This window comes from Talpa europaea (assembly GCF_964194135.1).
Source record: "Talpa europaea genome assembly, chromosome: 14".
In the NCBI taxonomy this organism is placed as follows: domain Eukaryota; kingdom Metazoa; phylum Chordata; class Mammalia; order Eulipotyphla; family Talpidae; genus Talpa; species Talpa europaea.
Window position 1 is genome coordinate 49018079 of NC_140082.1, and position 19363 is coordinate 49037441.

The window sequence follows — 19363 nt, forward strand, 5'->3', positions numbered from 1 at the left end:
GATACATCTCTATTACTCAGGGTTATGATTGCCAGTCTGAGCCCTGGAATCCTGGTACTATATCCAGCCCACACAGGAACAGATTTGGGCACAATGGACATTACAGACCACACACACACACAGAGAGAGAGAGACACACACACCCCCTCTGATGTAGAACCAAACTGGGGTGTTTATTTATTGTTTCGTTTACACAACTGGGAAGATATGAAACCTACTATGTCAAATTTAAAAACTTTCTTCATAAATTGCCAAAGAGCCTATTAGAATACTACTTTTATACCAAATAGTATATTAGGATACCACTTTTGTTTTGTTAAAAAAAATACACTAATAATAAGTATTAGCAAATACCTAGGGGGAAATATCTGAAAAGACATATGCAAACCTACTAACAGTTAATGATGGTTAAATCAGAGTAACAGTGACCTTTCATTTTCTATACTATATATTTCTATAATATTTATAATTTGCATATATTTACAATATGCAAGTTAAGATATGAAGAAATTAAGTTTTTCTTGTACTCAAATAAGAAAACTAAAGGTTATCATATGACCTAACAATTCCAACTCTTAAGTATATACCAAAGAGGATAGAAAACATGCCGTCACAAAAACATGTACACAAATGTTCTTACAGCATTTTCCATGATAGCCAAAATGGGAAACCACCCAAATGTCCATCAATCGATGAATGGTAAAACAAAATGTGGTATATCCATGCTGTGGAATGTTATTCAGCCAGAAAAAAGGAAGAAAGTACTGATACAGGTTAAAACATGGATGAACCTTTAAAACATTATGCTAAGAAAGTGAAGCCAAACACTTAAGATCACATATTGTATGATTCCATTTATATGCAATGTCCAGAATAAGAAAACCCAATACTGGAAGAAAGTAGATTAGTTATTATCAGGCTGGAGCACTTGAGGAGAAAGGAGTAACTGCTAATGGATACAGGGTTTCTTTCTGGAGAGAGGAAAATGTTCTAAAATTAGATAGATGGAACAATGCACAACTTAGTGAATATACTAAAAAACACCAAATAGCATACTTTAAAGGACTGTTAAATTGAAAATGTTTATTTTAAAAATAAAAACAAAGAAAGAGGTAAAAGAAAGGTCACCTTGGACTGTTCAAGTTTGAGGTAGAATTAAATTCTAGCAGTTACTGATTGCACATCTTTTAATTCTCTTTCTGCATTATAAATTATTAGGGACAGAACTTCCTTAACCAGATCCCTCATTTGGCCCCCACCAAAGTTTCTGTACATGATCAGTTCACAGAAAACTTTGTTGAATAACCCTAACTTTAACCTGGCACCATCACCTCTGTTCTAAAGACCTGTGCTCAGTAAGTTCAAGCTGTTAAACAGGGTCACTGACAAGTCAAAGCATACTTGACACTGAGTATTTCTGCACAAAAATTGTGTCATTACGCTGGGGAATGCTGTCAAATTAGAAGACTCATACCCCAAAAATGCATCCTAAGGACAATTACAGAAACAAACAGGATAGCCAAATGAAGTAAACCAAACAAAGGTTCCCCCCCCTTATGTTGAGCTAGAAAAATATTTCAAATCTGCAATAATCCAACAAATATTTAAAGCTCAAAACTATTATCAGGCATGTATGTAAAGTCAAAATACATAGCTGAATAGTTTGTCTTATCTGAGCTAGCGGCCAAACACAAACCGCTCAGCTTTCCAGTTCTATCTGGCATGCGGAGAGCTAATGAGCTTGCTCTTGAAGAATAAGCTCTCATTGTAGCTTTTGGAAGCTTTTCCCAGGGTGGGAGAAGTAAAAAGGCCAAACCTAAAACAAGGAAGCAAAAAGCACACCACCCCTGGATTTGTAGGATTAAGAAGGAAATATAAAACACATTTTAGAAGTTAAAAACATTCCCCCAAAATAACATGAAAAGAATACAAAATTTTTTTTCTTTCATTGCTTAAGATAGTGTGAACAACACTTACTTTATCGAATTGTGACCCATAAGGAAACTTTTTAGCAAATTAAAATGAAATATTTAACTATAGTTATGGCAAATCTGAAAAACAAAACATTACTCTGAGTTTTCTTTAGTCAAATTTTGCAGAGCAATTGAAGTAAACAACCTATGACAAAAGAGGCGACTTGGCATCTGAAGGGACAAATGTTCAGTATGTTTTGCTGTTTTTGTTTAATTCTAGTTTATGATCTTATTACAGTGCAGAATGAGGGGCACCCCAGGGTCCCTAAACCCGCATGCTCTAAATGGGTTCTGCCATCTGCTACATTAAGACAAAACATACTCCAGTGCATAAGACCTTCAATGGAAAGGAACTTGAATACAATTAGTATATGAGAAAAGTGAAAGAATATAATTAAAATAGTTTCCAATTAAACACCTAAAATTACCCATCCCCTCATGGCTAAATGCCCAGCCAAAATGGGTTGGCCAAAAGCCAGACCACTGAGGCCCAAAAGTTTGCCTCAAGTCTAAGGCACCTCCTGGGGGGAACACATAGGAAAGGGGCAGAAGGGGTCTGGCAAGTCTGGAAGGAAAAGAGCAAAATTAAAACCCAAGTCAAGATAAAGACTGCCATTGTCGGCCTCCCCATGGATCTCTCATCCATGTCTTTTTCAAGTATTCCTTGTTCCCCAAGTGCCTGGTACAAGTCCTAGGCCAAGAAGCAAGCACAGCTTCTTAACATGTCTCTGCTCCATTCACCTCCTCCAGGTATTCTTGATCTCCTTCATACCTTCTGCCCACTCTTTCTAGCCTCTCTTCCCTGCTCAGCACCACCCTTCCTTAGGTGGGGCAGGGAACCTGGAACTTCCCCTTTCTATGTATATCACACTGTAACATCTCAGGCTCTGAGCGCCTTATTCTCTGAGTAAATTGTTATCCAGATGCCTGAGACCTGTGCAGGAAGATTTCTGATCATCTGATAACATGACACTGGTGTTTGGAGGCCTGAGATCAGAACCTTTGTCCTTCCACAGCTGAATCCATCTGGGAGTTAACCCCATAGTGGATTGGGTGCTCTAGAATGAACCATGGTGTACCCTTGGGACTCCACCATCACCATGCTGGGGATTCACAGGCGCAAGGAAAGGGAAACCAACGGGGAAAGGAGATTGGAATAGACCCTACCCACTATAAGTTTTGACCAACACCAGTTCTGTGGCCCTACTGGGTTTGAGCAACCATTAGGACAGTCTGACTGTGAGCAATACCAAAAAAGAGGTTTGAAAGAAACCAAGGAAAATGGGCGGCACTAACAAATCCTGGTCCAGGTTGCATCAGTTCTGTGCCAGGGGTAGTTGTGAAGATGGGTTCCCTATGGCAGTCATATCAAAGATGGAGAAATTAGCATAGGAAAGAAAGAGACATCACCTCATTAGAAAAATAGGTATTCCCTAGCAACACCCATGAAAGAAGTTAAGAGAAAGAGTGGGGAATGAGAAATTAAACATCATTGTTCTACTGAAAACGCTCCCCACTTTTAAAACTCTGAGTAAAGGCCACATTTCAAAAGACACACTACTCAGGCCTCCCTAGTGGCACAAGGGGTTGAACACCGCACTATGAAGCAATCGAAGCCTCTACTGCATGAGTTCGATCCCAGGCCCGCCAGGGAGCAACCCACATGGCAAGGCAGACCTCTCCTGTTTCGCCCGCTGCTCCCCTCAGCAGTGTATTTCGGTTAGTTTGCCTGTTCTGTTCCCCATTCAGTCTCTGGTGAATCCTTTCACCCCCCGCATCTCTGGCCTATGCCCCAGCTCTTGTATGCATAAATAAATAAATCTTAAAAACAACAACAACAACACACTACTCCTCCGCCTTCTCCCCCCATGAACAGGACACAGGAAAGCCACATACCTTCCGCAACACATTGTCGGCCATTCCCCATATAGCCAGCAACACAGCTGCAACAGAAGCCTGAGGTGAAATCCCTGCACTCTGCATGCACGGAGCACTGGTGTCTGTTGTTGGCACAAGTCTGGCGGGAATCCGTGTTGTAGCTGAAAACTGTTCAGAGAAATACACACATCAGTGAGCGCTCACAGGGCTGTGCGCCCCAAAGCTTTATCACACCGTGTCCTCAAACCTTGTAGGAATCCATATCTGCTAGGGCAATTCGGGGATAGGCCTCATTGCTTGAAACTACTTAATTAATATGGTGGCTCCACTACTCAAACCATCAAGGCAAATGGATCTAAACGGAGTTTGAGAAATCACAAGAGTGAATTACTTTAAAATGCTATAATTCAGTGTATGGAGATTCACAGAATCAGTATTAGGTTACTGCCATCCCAAATCAATCTTAATATGGTGTCCATCCAATGTACATAGCATAATAAGTTTCACATTTGGAGGACCTTAAAATGTTCTTTTACTAGATTTTTATTTGATTTATATATATGCATATATGTATATGTACATATATGTATATAATTTGCCATTTTAATGAATTTATATTATCTTAAAGCTTTTTTTGCCTATTCTTCTCCCCAAGAGATAACTCAGAAACTCTAATTTTACTCAAAAGCTGATTAGAAATAATTCCTCAGTCATTCCTGGCTGAAAAGCCTATGACCCAAAAAGCAAAAAGAATTTCCTCCTATTTTAAATTTCTACCTCCTTGTTTCATTTTATTAAAATCGTGAACTAGTCCATTAAACTTAATAATCCAGAGCAAATTTAATTTGGAGTGAAGTTCAAAAGCAGAAGAGAAAAAGAACTTTCAGAGAGGATAACGACCCAACTTGTAATTAACTGTTATGAGTGAAGATAAAAGTAAAGTTTAACCCCTGGTAGACTTGATTGGTCTTACAATACTCCGAAGGGCATTTCCAGTGTGCATTACAATAGTGTTTGGATCCTGGGTTAAACAGAAGTGATTGTAACTGACTATTTAAGTTCCAGCTGTTGGTGTGTTACAGTCTGTGTATCTGTGGGTGACTATTCAAATAGCATCAGGAACGCACTGCTGGTTACAGAAAAAATGATCTTGCTAATAAAAACAAAGTAACTGGGATGGAATGACAGAAAAGTATCTGTTTTAGACACCTCTGGGGTTCGATTGTAAGCTTTTGCCAGTACCAAAGAATAAACCACCATTAGTTCAAGGTGGCTGGAGGGGCTAGATATGGTCTGATTTCAAAGTGATAGCTTCACAAATGAGATACCTAGATGGGGTGAAAACAGGATATGCCTCAAAACTCAACCTCTGCAAGTAAACACAGCCTACACTCTGAAACCCAGCTATCAGAGCAGAATGCCAAATGCTTACAGACATCAGCACCCCCCAGGAAATCCAGGATGCAGTGTGTGCAAGCAAAACCCCAAGACATGAGCCCATGTCCTCATCATGCCACCAAAGGGTAACCTCTCATTGCTGTGCATCAGAAGTACTTAACACACTACCCCTGGTGACCAGATCTTGTCCATGCTTAGGATACCTCACAAGAACAAAGTATTGCTCATAAGTATTGCTATGAGACAAATCAGAACAAGTAGGAAGACACAGAAGTGAGTAAATAATGTGGAATGGAGTGGATTTTTCTCTTTAATAAAACAGACAAAAGAAAAATAGGAAATTTGAAAGAGAACAGTTCAGCCATCTCCATGATCAGCCATAATCCCAAAAGATCATCCTGAGGCTGTGCCCCTCCCCCAATGCCCTGAGGCTGTGCCCATCCCCCCCCCACCTTAACCTTACAAAACACCACACAATGCACATAATTGATAACTTCATAGTAGAAGCAGGAGTCATAGAAAACATCCTTTAAAGACTTGGATCAACCTGTTTATAGAAATCCTAGTGAATTTTATATCAATTATGAGGAGCGAAAAATAATAAACAGTTTAGTTTGAATCTGTTTTGTAAGACAAATCAAAGCACAGCAGGGTTCAAATTGGTGTTTTCTTTAAATTGCAATGAAAATCTGACATAATATGGTTGATCAAAGATACAGCACTTCTAAACAACTATCTTTAAAAACTATCTTTAAAGGGGAGCGACCTACTTATTTTTTACTTTTACAAACTAACTCTGAAACTGGTAGGACCTGGGAGGAAAAATAATCAACCATTCTCATTCCAAACTCAGGAGGAAACAAATGTTCAAGATAAGTTGCGTAAAGAGCTAAAGAACTTCTAAAATGTTTTTTCAGGTGGGTGAATAGACCTCTGATCTCAGCACTCACAAATAAGAAAATCTGACTTTCAAAATAATTCTAAAGCACTTTTCTCTTTACAACAGACAAAAGAAAAATAGGAAACTTGAAAGAAGACAGTTCAACCATCTCCACGATCTCTGCCCTAACCCCAAAAGACCAGGTGGAGAATCTGAAGCACTGGGCCTATCCGCCAACGTGCTGAGGCTGTGTTCCGACTCCCCCCCAGTCTAACCTTACAAATCATGCCACAATGCACATAACCAATAACCTGCCAGAATACTCCTGTGTGGAAACCCAAGAGTCCAAGAACATGCCAACAGCTACAGAAACAGCCTTACCAACTCCCGTTTCCTCAACTTCATCCACATCTATGACCTGTGGGTGCTGCTGGGAAAACCTCTCCGCCGGCAACTGGAAAGACCTGGTTCTCTCTGTGGGAAGTCCAGGGGGGTCCTCGATATCCAGGCGGCGTGGGGCGAGGACACTGGGTGCCTTGTATGTGTCAGTGTCTCCCCGTTGTCGAACCTCAAAGGGGAAGGATGTGGTGGCCTCATCTTCCAGGCCCAGGCGTGTCGCTGTGTCATAATCTTCATCATCATACTCTTCACGGTAGTCCAGTCCAAGGCTCACATATGAGGGCACCACGACGCTGTCTGCGGTGGGACTCCCAATCTCAAACACCCAGACGCCCTGCTGCCCAAAGTTGCTGCTCCTAGGGGGAAGGACAGGTTTCTTGAAACAGGCCATCAATCTGTTAGGGGGAAAGGATGTCCTGCGCTAACCCCATAGGCTTTGTGGACCCCACCCCCACTCCAGACCAAAGCCATCAGGACATTGGGAAAGACAAATCCCGTCACCACCAAAGGGAAGGTGGCTGGGACCCGAGGGTGGAGTTAAGCAGCCAGGTCAGGTATAAAAACCAAACACGTGGGCCTTGGGCTCTCTCGCTCTGTCGCTCGCCTCCTGGCTTCACGGCTCCTGGCTCGCGGCCAGCTCTCGGAGTGCCATTTGGGATTCCAGATCTGCAGCTCGGGTAGGACACATTTAAAACTTTGTCTCCCATTTTTCTCCCTGAGCTGTACATTTCTTCATTTGCCCTTCCTTGTAAATAAACCTTTTATTAACCTTTCGCATGTGCCTGCAGTAGAGCATTAATAAGTCCTTTTAAGCGCGCGGGTGAGGACCCACAGTCAGGCACCCCGTTTTGTATCGGGGCTGCCCTATAACAAATCCACAAACAGCCCCACTAACCAAGCAAAAGGAGCCCTGAGGATCTGTGTGGAACTGAAATCCATCATCTGCTTCTGCCCACAGCTGGGGCTGGAGAGTGGGAGAGCAGATATGGTCAGGTCTGGGCATCACAGAGTAGAGACTGCCCAGGGCCAAGGCTTGCCCTCAGTCATTTGGGAGGTGAACTCCAGGGACATAGGCCTTGAAATTTGATTTATACTCATCACTGATGATACACCCTACTATTTGAGCAAATAGTTGAATGGAGTCCTTCATTTTTCTCTGTTATTCTCTCTCTCCATCATTTCTCTTTTTGCATGCATGATAAGTTATAGGAAGAAACATTAGGTGAACGTTTAACTCCCTCAGAGCTTAACTAGAGTCATCATTTGAAACCATCCTTAGGGAACTGTTTTCAGATCCCCTGTGGATACCAAAATCCAAGGATGCTTGACCCCTCCATATCCTCAGTTCTACATCTGTGGAGTTAACCAACTGATGTTAGTTGTTGGTTGAACCCATGACCCATCATTGAAGGGTGAACTGTATTTCATCTCTATCTTCTGTTCCTGGCACATAGATCCTAAAATCCTTATAATCTCTGGAGTGATAACAGTGTCTTTTTGATGCTAATGAGTTGACTATTGGCTGGAGGCCCGAGGGAGCCTCAGGATAGGGGCTGGTCACTAGAAAGATCAAGGCATGCTTGATTAGTTGGAATTTTTAGGTTCAACCCCTACCTCCTAGGAGAGGAGAGGAAGCTGGAGACTGAGTTAATCTGAGTACTCAGTGTCAGAAACGAACTGAATTGTAGGACATCCCATTAAAACCTCACATATTTGGTGTCAGAAATGTGAGTGAAAACAGCACAGATGTGGCTTATTAGAAATTCCATCTCTCCATTAGCTATAGAATCTTAGACAGGTCTCAGCTTACCTTTTTGTGCTCAAAGGATATAGTGGAAAACAAATGAGATTCAGATTCTAAAGGCACTTTATAGTTATGAAATATAATAGAATAATCCTCATCTCTACTTCTTGCTCCACCATTTTTACTATTCTTACTTATCATTGACCGGAAGTGTTTGTCAAAATTATGTAAAATTATAAACTTATAAAACCAGATTACACAATGAAAGAAGGGATATAGATGACTCAGTGGAGAACACTGGGTGGGATGGAATAGGGGTGGGATTGTAAATGAGGAATCAAGAAAGTCCTGTAGGAACAGAATGTTTTTCAATCCGTGTGTCCAGGGTTCAAGGAAAGGCGGTAGTACACAGGAGTTTACTGGTTGTCAGATTTTAGGAATATTGTGAGTCACAAAAAATTAAATTGGATAAATATGCAATTATAAATTATATTAATTCTCAAAACTTATATCCAAATTATTTTACCATCATCTATATACAATTAATAAATTATATTAATATACAGTTAATACACAATATATAAATATACAATTAATAAATTATATTAATGCTCAAAACCTATCATTTCCAAATTATTTTACCAGTACCTATGTTAAAGTTATTGAAGTCTACTGCATGTGTATGGTGAGAATACTATACGCTGGTTTATCTTTTCCTCTCCCTGTGAGTGAAAGGACATGAACTGGCCATGGTAGGATTATTCACACCACAGTAATTAGGCATAGGCTATGAGAGAGGGTTTGCCCATCCGCAAAAACTTTCACCAGCGTATGATGAAATAAAGGGTACAGATCTTTGATGCTCGATTTGACAATATGAAATTGGGCGAGGGAAGTTCTGTTTCGATTTTTTAAAGATTAATGTAATGGGAGAGAAAAGAATTTAATTTTAGAAAAACCAGCCTTGGTTCCCTCCTGCCCCCTTCTTGCAAAATTCTACAAAATAGCCCAAGAGAGCATGTTTTTTTTTGTAAGAATTTCCCTCCAGGTCCATGTGGGGAAGGAAAGGCAAGGATTTTCTTAGCTTTGGGTTCATTCCAAAAGATATGTTTGAATAACCTTTATTTCAAATTATATACTTAAAGAGGAGATGGCAGAAGCTGTTTCAGATGAGAGTGATATAGAAAATACAAAATACCTGTTCATTCTATGAGCATATTCCCTTGAGTTCTTCAGAGAAAAAGCATTGCATAATAAAAAAACTATATACACAATTAAATCCATGGGAGCATTTTTAGGTAATGTTCTATAATGCCTGTTACATTATCCTTAATAAAATAATAAAATGATAATCTTATTGAGGGAGAATCTACTGAAGAACAAAGACAGCATACTTGGCCAAATTTCCGACTGATTCTCTGTCATCAGCAAATATATAAAAAGCTCCGTTGCTCTTCCAAAGGAGTCCCACTAAACCCTGGCTGAAGGCAACCATAGCAGGCACTTGCTCCTTGTCTTTCTTTGAGAAGGTTGTAGAGAACTGCAGACCATCTTCGGGATAGAGGAAAATGGCGTAGGACCTGGAATCAAAGGAGGCCAGAACCGCCTGGAATGTGTTTCTCTGTAAATGTGAGTGAAGATTCAGTTACTCAGGAAAACATTTATGGATCTTAAAATGTGTTCTTCACTAGATTACAATAAAAGTACTGAGATCGCAATATTCTCACCTGATTCTAAAAGAAGTACATTTACGGCAAGGACAACTCTTCCAGGATAGTTCCACTTAAAAATCTCTGAGGCTACCTTAACATGAAATTCTCCTATTAATGAATGAATACCTTCTGCATAACCGTGACCCTAAGACTAACCAAAAATTAAAGATGGTACCTCCAGACAGGAGTCTAAACCTCAAGCAATTTAGCAAACCCTCACCCTGAGAATTTGTTTCCATGGCCATTAAACATATTCAGCAACATTCATCTTTGAGCATATACTGGGTTATTGGAAAAGTCATGATGCACTTTTGCATAGAAAACATGAAAAATGACTTTTCTGACAACCCAATATTCATTGAGTCCAAGCACCATACAGTAGAAAAAAAACATGAGCTTTGGGAGAAAACAGCTCTGGATTCAGATGCCTGCCTTACTCCTCACTAGTTGTGCGAAACTGGGTATGTTGTTTAAGCTCCTTATGTCTCTGTATCTGTACCGGGAGATAAAATTAGCACCTACTTCAAAGAAATGTTCAGAATACTACGTGAGATGACATGAAGGGCTGGGCACAGAGCAGGTAATTCTTAAATGTCAGCACCTTTCCTGCATGCCAGGCTGAGTACTGTAGATAGGAAGACTAAAAATACATGGTACCTGCATTGATAATTTATGGTCTAGAATGTTAAACTGATATATGAACAAAACATGGCAAAACTGGGGATGGATTCTATATAACAGAGTTGTGGAGCAATAGGAGGGTGGCTGGACAAGGGGAAGGAGGGTTGGAGGAGGGTACCCGAATCCCAGTGAACAAGTAGAGAGGGTTAGAGAGAGGACATCGCAAGCAGAGGTCAGCAAGTGCACGATACTGCGAGGAAGAAAATAATGCATGCTCAGGGAATTGCAAATAACTTGATACAGCTGCTGAAAGGGCTGTGCAGAGAAGAAAGGGGGCAGGGAGATCAGGCTCAAGAGCCAGACCAGGGTCCTATGCAAGGGTTGGGCAATTATCACTTCAGTGAAAATGACACGTGCTTGAAAAATGGAAGGTTTCAAGCAGTTTTCAAGTACAGCACCCAGACAAGCGGCAAAGCGAAATGTGCCATGCAGGCCCACAGCACACATTTCCAAAGTGTGTTCTGTGGGCTATAATGCATAAGAAGGATATGGCTAAGAGGTTTAGAGACGTCAGTTAAACAAAATTAAGCAGATTTCTTTAACATAGGACTTTCCAGAGTGAGTCACCAAAAGGGAAATATGGCTTTAGCATTTCCCAAACTAATTTGACCAGGGATGGCCTATCTTTCCTCCAGGACTCTCCTGTAGGACTAGTATTCTGTGGTGCACATTTTGAGAATGACCAGTTTAGAACATTCCGCATTCCAACCAAGTGCTTTTGAACCTTTCAAAGTTTCTCTCTTCCCCCTAACTCTATCTAAATTAAATAATGGTGGAGTGAAATTATTTCTCCAAGGAGAAATTGAACCATGTCTAAAAGAGTCACCTCAGATCTAGAACTGGTTTCTTGATCTTCTCAAATATTCCCCTTCCTTCAAGAGGAAGTCCAAGCTCTCCACAGCCTTACAGACTCTCCTGACCACTGAGGCCACAGGGACATCCACATCTGGGTTTTGATTATTTTTGGGTCCTCAGTCCCTCACATGGTGAAAATGGCTCATCTTCCCAATGAGAATGTGGGCCTTGTCTTCATTTCTTCACATCCCTCATGACTACATGGTTATTTTCACCTGTCTCTTCACGTTAGGAACTTGCCTCTTTAGCTAGAAACTAACCCCCATGATACCACCCCAAAGTAAGAGCAGTGAGGGGGTGCAATACTGTTTGCCAGGTAGCCGTTCAGGAAAAGGCTTTCTTTGCATCGAATCATTATTGAAACAGATTTATGTGGTCTTAGAAGTTTCAAACCTACACTAACCAGCCTACTAGATGTTGCTTTGGCTGTCCTGTCTTTATTAGTAACGTAGGCACAATGGACGTCAGGGTAGAGCATAACCGACAAGAGAGTGCACAGCCAACCAACCTGTCAGGCCATGTGCACCTGTCCCTGGTGAGCGCTTACCTTGCCTTCCACGGCAGGGTCCTTGCTGGGGCCTTGGTAGGGAGATACAGATTCCCAAGTGACAACCACCACACTTGTGGGATGGAAAGAGACTTCTGGGAACCCTTTCTGCACATATTTGGCTGCTAACTGAGTGACGGAGGGGGATGAGTCTTCTCGATAATAAACCTTCCCGATGCCATCTGTTGTGTCCAAGTCAGCCAGGAAAGGAGCCACCATTCCAAAGGTTGGTGGGAAGAGTCCAGGATGGGCTTCTTCAGCTGGGGGTTCACTCATGGCAATGATGCCATTTGTGGTGACCTGTGCAAAACCAAGTGTAGTTACATGAGTATAAAGCAACTTCTTTGGGGAGGATGGAGTCCCACTCACAGAACAACCATACCAGTACCTACAGTACATCATAATCCTGAACTTTAAGACTCAGTATTCTTTCCTACAAAGGAAGGTCCAGTGGAAGGCAAGAAACACAGGTCCTGACTCTGGCATCTACCACTTACCAGATCTTGGACAAAGGTCTTAAACTTCAGTCTGAGACTTCTCATATATGTGTGCTTTGTACCTTGCAAATCACCATTCAATCACAAGTCATTATGAAAGTCTCTGTTTATTGACTCAAAGAACTCTTTATACCAGAGCTGTACTAAGAACTGTGCGCCCCCCGCCCCTAAATGGGTAGTACAGTCTCTGCCTTCAAGGAAGTCACAATCCAGCAGGATATAGGGAAGGACTGACATAAATAGATGATGATCCAGTAAGTGTCGAGAAGTAAATTTGAGCTAGACACTATGGTATTATTAGTTACTTTGAATAATTTGCTATGTTAGAATACAGCCAACATTTACTGGATGCTGGCCATGTTACAGGCATCTTATTAACAGCTAATACTCAAAAGAACCCCAGAAAACTAGGTCCTACTCATTAGCCACACTTTTCTGATGGGGAAGATAACCAGTAAGGGGTAGCTCTAAGATCTGAACCCAAGAAACACAACTCCAAGTTTGTGTGTGCACAACCTTTGTGAAATCAGTCATAACTGCCTATAAAAACATATTACTATTCTCGTCCAGCCAAAACCCTTGGGGAAAGGAGAAGGGACAAGATCCACGAGGTGGGGCTCTGGGCCTCCCACAAAGCCATGCTAAGATGGGGCTGGGGCTCCCTCTCACTTTCCTGTTAGTGCAAAACCCACCGACGACATAGAACACCACTGTAGAGCTCATTTTACTTCAGGAATCCATGAATTAAAAAGAAATTCCCTAATCAAATGGGAAACATTTTACAAAATGTCTGTATTTTGTTTGTATTTTAAGAGGCTGCAGATTAAAAAATTAAATTAAAGTTTGTATTTTAAGAGGCTGCAGATTAAAAAAGCACCAGAAGCAATAAAGAGACTGTCAATTGTGAAGGAGTTGATTAGAAGGGCCCTGGGTTTTCCAGGTCATTTATTTCCCACCTCCTCCTCCTTCAGTCATTTCAGACCTCATTAGTAGAGGGGGGCAGGATGCAGGGGTGGGAAAAAGGAGAGGCACTTAAGCCTGATGCCCCATGGCATGCCAAGAACCTGGTGAAAAAGTCTGATGTGGTAGAGTCTGTGGGGCTTGGGAAGAGAAAGGAAGGATTTTGGAGAGTTAAATGAGGTCCTAGCAAAACCCTCCCATAAAAGGGTTACCAGACCTCATGGGCTGTTAACTGTTCAGGTGACATATTTTCAGTTATCACCTGGCACCAGCAATGATCTTCTGGAATACACTAAGAGGTCGCAGAGAAGCGAGGCAGGGAAAGAGCTTGGCTCAGCTGGTGTTTCACCCTCAAACATCTCCCAGCACAAACAGCCCAACTTCGGGTTTATGTGTGGGAGCGTGGGAAACAGCTCACTTTCTCAAGCCACCAGAAGTTGGCAGTTACCAGCTGCTGTGGGATGTGATCCACACGGAGGCCACATACAGACAACTTCGTTTTAAAAAGCTGTTTTCCAGTGAAATTTAAATCAGTCCAATGAGTTTTGAAAACACTCCCAGTCTCCTTTATTATTTAAAATCTGGGCACGGGAATGTTCTATTTTTTACAAGGAATGCTTTAGGAATTGAGGTTTTAGACAAGTATCACGAACCACTGCATATGCTTTGGATAAAGACTGGGTAAACTTCATTATGATCAGTACTGGAAATTATTTTCTTAGTTTTACTACACATTCATCTCAACTGTCTGTGATCATGAAGAATGATGACATTAAAGATAAATGTCATAAACAGAATATACAGAAGTTTCATATGAAACATCTTAGCTTTAAATAGCTCCCCTGCAAGCCTTCTTTTTTCAGATACAGACCAGTGAATGGAAAATTTGATGAACAATATTTTCTTGCATTTGGGTGCCAGTTTAATTTAAGTGATGCTTCCACTGGTCTTATTCTTTCTCCATCATTTTAAAGTGCCATCGAGTAATTTAATAGAAAGGGAGGAAGCACAAGGGGAAGGGACTAGATGGCACATGGGAAGATAGGAGAAAAGACCAAAGGGACTAGACTGGGGACTCTAGAAGGACCCACACAGCTGCCCAGCCAGCTCCCCAGGGCTGTCTCCATAACCAGCCGTCACCCTATTGCTAAAACTTGGTAGTTTGCCTTGCCTCCTTTCTCTCTTTGACCCCATGTCCCATGTGCTCTGTCTCCAACATCTATGGCATTTCCTCCATCCCCACTACCACCAGCATCCCTCTTCCTTGCCTCATGCATTCACATAACTGTTCTTTCTCCTCCTCCAGGTCTCAGTTGAATTAGCATGGTCAAGAGCTCCTTCTCCAACCATCCAGCCTAGGCTCCTCCTACTTACCCTTCCTCCCTTCCCTCACTCTCTCTCCACCCATTTATAATTCCACCACCCATTGGTTTCCTTCTAGGCATGAGCCACAGTTTGTAATGACCTCATTTACTCATCTGCTGGCTCTGGCTGCTCTCCCCAGTACGTGGGGAAGGACCACACATGTCTTGGTCACTGCTGTAGCTGCGGGGCTTATCTGCTGTCCAGCTCCTGTTAGTTCCCACCTTCCTGACTTTCTCCAGGAAATGCAGGATGGGGGATTCATACCAATAAGGCCTGCATAGCCAAATTGTTTTAGAAAGAGCATCTGGAGGGTTGAGAATTCCTTTGGTGAGCCATATTGTTATGGGGAAAGGATGTCCTGAGCAAAATCCATATAGGCTTTGTGGACTAGCCCCACTCCATCAAGACACTGGGAACTACAAATCCCATGATCCCCAAAGGGAAGGTTGTGAGGACCTGAGGGCGGAGTTAAGCAACTAGGCTCTCTGAGTATTTAACTGGTCATGTGGCCAGGGGCCGCTCTCTTGGCCACACAGCATGCTTGGCTTTTTGCCAGTTCGGCGGGTCATTGGGATTCCAGGTCAGCTGTAAGGGTAGGATGCATTTACGAACTTATCTCCCTCTTTTTCTCCCTGAGTTATTCATTTCCCCTTCCCTTGTAAATAAACCTTCTATCAACCCTTCGTGTGTGTCTGCAGTTTAGCATTAATAAGTCCCCTTTAAACGTGCAGGCGAGGACCCACAGTCAGGCAACCCGTTTTATATTGGGGTTGCCCTGTAACAATATGAAAGATCATAACATTGTGTTACTGTGGCTCCTCCCACTGAAAAGCAATACTGATGGGTAAAACAGAGTATGAGTTGATAATGTGAACCCCAGCAAGGCTCCATCTTTAACTATCATCTCACAGGAAATACAGGGGACTGAAGAACATGTGAAATGATACCACAGGAACATGATCAGCAAACTTCAGAATAAGGGACACTCTGAAGGACAATTACCCAGTTTCTTTAATAAATACATTTCGAGAAATAAAGAAGTGAGGGGAACCTTTAGATTTAAAAAGTTCTAAGAAACCTATTTCCAGATGCAATGTGTGGTCTTTGGATCCTGATGTAAACCAATCAACTGAAAAGCAAAATAAAAAGTTTTATGAAGCTACAGCAGTTTCTTGAATAACATAGTTTCACTCAATATCATTTAATTATAATGTTGACTAAAAAAAAAAAATCAGATTCAAGCAAAAGGACATTATTAGAGGACCTGTTTTCATTACATGTTATTTATAGGTTTCTGTTTCAATTGTAGTTCCAAGAACCTATCCACAATGTTAAGTGAGGACTTACTTGGATTTTGGATATTGGATGAATCATAATTAATTTTTTCAGACGTGATAATGATTTTGCAGGGTTTTTTAATTGAAAAAAAATCACTTTTGAGAGATATAGTCTGAAATATTTACAATGGAGTAAAATGTTTGAGTTTTGCTTTAAACCAATCCAGTTGAGTGGGGGTGGAGGGTGGATATTAAGAATAGGTGGGGCTAGAAAGAAGACAAGCTATAAATTGGTAATTGTTAAAGTTGGGTGAGTCACGGGTGTGCACTATACAAAAATTTTATTTTTGTATATGTTTGGTATTTTCCATAATAAAAAAATTTAAAGAGATAATGAACATGATTAAGTTAAAGTTTAGAGAAGGGTGAATGGCTTTTATACTTGCACCAACACTAATACTCTTTTTGTAAGGAGGACGTGCACTCATTGTCTGAATTCCACCCTTCCCCAGACTAACCCACCCTTCCTTGAAATATCTGCCACTCCCTTAGTAGTGATTTTTAGCAGAGTTGGCTGCACTGGGTACGCTAGACTGTGTTAATGAACAGAAGGTGCTGGTGAATGAATTAGTGATTAAAGTCAATCAAAAGCTACAGAGTCCAGAGGCACTCTTTTCGGTCCTCTGAGCCCAGAAGAAACAATTGTTAAACATAAGGGTTGCAAGGCAGTCTCTAATACTGCTTTCTGTTCAGCACCTTTGTGCTAGTTTAAAAATATGGGTCATAGGGGGGCCTCCCCAGCAGCACAGCGGTTGAGCACTGGGCTGCGAAGCTGACTGCAGCCTCTGCAGCGCCGGTTCCATCCCTGGCCCCCGGTCCCTGGTGAGGGTCCCACATGGCGCACAGACCTCTACTGCCGCCCGCTGCTCCCCTCAGCAGTGTATTTCTTCGGTCTGCCTGTTCTGCTCCCCACCCTGGCTCTGGTGAATTCTCTCACCCTCCCGTGCTGCTGACTGTATCCAGTGCTTGTATAAATAAATAAATAAATCTCTAAAAAAAAATACTGGTAATGGGGGCCTCTCTGGTGGCACAAGGGGTTAAGTTTCTGCACTATGAAGCTGTGTGTAGCACGATTTCGATCCCGGGCCTGAGAGCTGACCCATATGGCACAGTAAAAATATGGATGATGGAATGAGATTTTAGCTTTGATATGAATATTTGTGAGTAGAAGGATGCAGCAGAAATATAGGCACTGGAAAAAACTTTTAAATTGCTTACACTTCTCTAAATTCACAACATGTCTCACCTACGCATGTTTTGCACCTAACGTCCATTCTGCTTCAATGACCCTTACTCAGCTCGTGTCGGTGGCAGAGGCTCGTTTCTCCCCATGAAGTCTTCCTGAACTCCCAAACAGGGTTACCACTCACTTCTGTATATCTGCACCTCTTTGCAATTAGCCCCTTGCATGCCTTGCTCTAGATCACACAGTAAAACCTTTGTAGATTAAATGTATTCCTGAGAAAGCCTGTCTCAATTATGGCCAGAGCTGAAAAAACATAATAATATTACAGTATTGTCTGAAGGTAACTCAAACTAACCAAATATTACCCAGCTGAGGTTCCTGGTAGAATAAAAAATATACCACTTCTTTAAGTGGTAAGTTTACTTTAAAGATGGACTAGAGACAGAGGAAGTGCTTTTAAAAATGGGAAACATCCCCTCTTAGAGATGGTTGCTCTGTCCCTCCTCTTCTTCATGTCAAAAGGGTTGAAAGGTAGTGGCTATTGGTGCATTGACCCATGTAAATTCTGCCCTGAAATCTTGCTTACAATTCACACAGGCATAAAGGAGTTCCTTTAACAAAGTTAAATTCGACTCAATGTGTTACAAGTACAACTTCACGCCCCTTTATAGAATGTGTCTGTCCACTGCCCCCGCTCCCAGGAACATGGCCTTTTGTTTGAAGAACCAAGCATGTCAATTATATCACAAAACACCCCAGGGTGAAAATGCCAGGCACCACATGACTAGCAGCTGGAGCCACTTATGTGCAATTGTTTCAACCCTGCTGACATGAAGAAGAGGAGGGACAGAGCTACCATCTCTATGGGGGGATGTTTCCCATTTTTAAAAGCACTTCCTCTGTCTCTAGTTCATCTTTAAAGTAAACTTACAGACAGCTTGAATCAATGGAGCAAATCTAAAGGCAGATATTCAATAAATTAAAATGACACGTTAGAGTCCTTATATTCAAATGCACACTGAAGAAGTCAAACAACAGCCATCTTTTTAGACTTAAGGGACTCTAGTAGCAGTCCCCAGGGCAGAGAGCAGCCTGCAGCTGTGTGTGTGCGTGTGTGTGTGTGTGTGTGTTGGGGGGTATGGAGGGCTTCTCTAAAACAGATGTGGTTAGAAAATACTTGAGGTAGGCACAAATGAAAAACAAATGGGGTCATTTTAGAAATGCAAAAAGCCGTACTGAGAAGACAAAAAAATCGCCTGGAGTTGCAAAAGCAACCTCCAAGGGTGGGGAAATAGGAACTTACAGTAAAATAATTTCGGGCAAAGAATGGAAAGACAGCAGACATTTACTGACTGCTAAATCTGAGAACAATTACTAAATCTCTTTGCATTTAAAAAAAATTTAATATGCCTCCACAATGGCGCAGCGGGTTGAGCACAGCACTGTGAAGCTGTCTGAAGCCTCTGCACCGCGGGTTCAATTCCCAGCCAGCCACAGAGATACCCACATGGCACAGCAGACCTCTCCTCGCCTGCTGCTCCCCTCAGCAGTGCTTTTGGTCCGTCTGCCTGTTCTGCTCCCCGCTGTCTCTGGTGAGTCCTCTCACCCTACCACGCCTCTGGCCTGTACCTCATCTATTGTATAAATTAGAAAATAAATCTTTAAAATTTTAATATAAACATCTCTCTTTTTCGCATATAGGAAAGAGACGAGGAAATGACATGAGATTGGATTTAGCTTAAGGTCACACAGTGCACAAATGATACAACCAAGATTTGCAACACTATCTGCCAGAGTCATAATCTGCCTTACTGTTTGTGTTTTATCTGGCTACCTAGTGTGGAAAAATTAATAGCAAAGACAAAAAAGTTGTAAATCTTCATGGAATGGCTTTATGGATAAAGATCGGACAGCCAGAAAAAAGCTAAGGGAGTGAGGAAAAGAAAACTGA

General features: G+C 41.7%; 1 protein-coding gene across 1 annotated transcript in view; it reads right to left on the reverse strand.

Annotated features, from left to right (window-relative positions):
• Positions 1 to 19363, reverse strand: part of NID1 (nidogen 1) — a gene marked incomplete at both ends in the record, with an annotated part of 69092 nt that overhangs the window by 37634 nt on the left and 12095 nt on the right. The window contains 4 exons of the mRNA XM_084254034.1: positions 3870 to 4019; positions 6511 to 6884; positions 9667 to 9893; positions 12068 to 12367. Of these exons, the coding sequence (XP_084110160.1) occupies positions 3870 to 4019; positions 6511 to 6884; positions 9667 to 9893; positions 12068 to 12367 (1051 nt within the window). The remainder of the gene's footprint in view (positions 1 to 3869; positions 4020 to 6510; positions 6885 to 9666; positions 9894 to 12067; positions 12368 to 19363) is intronic.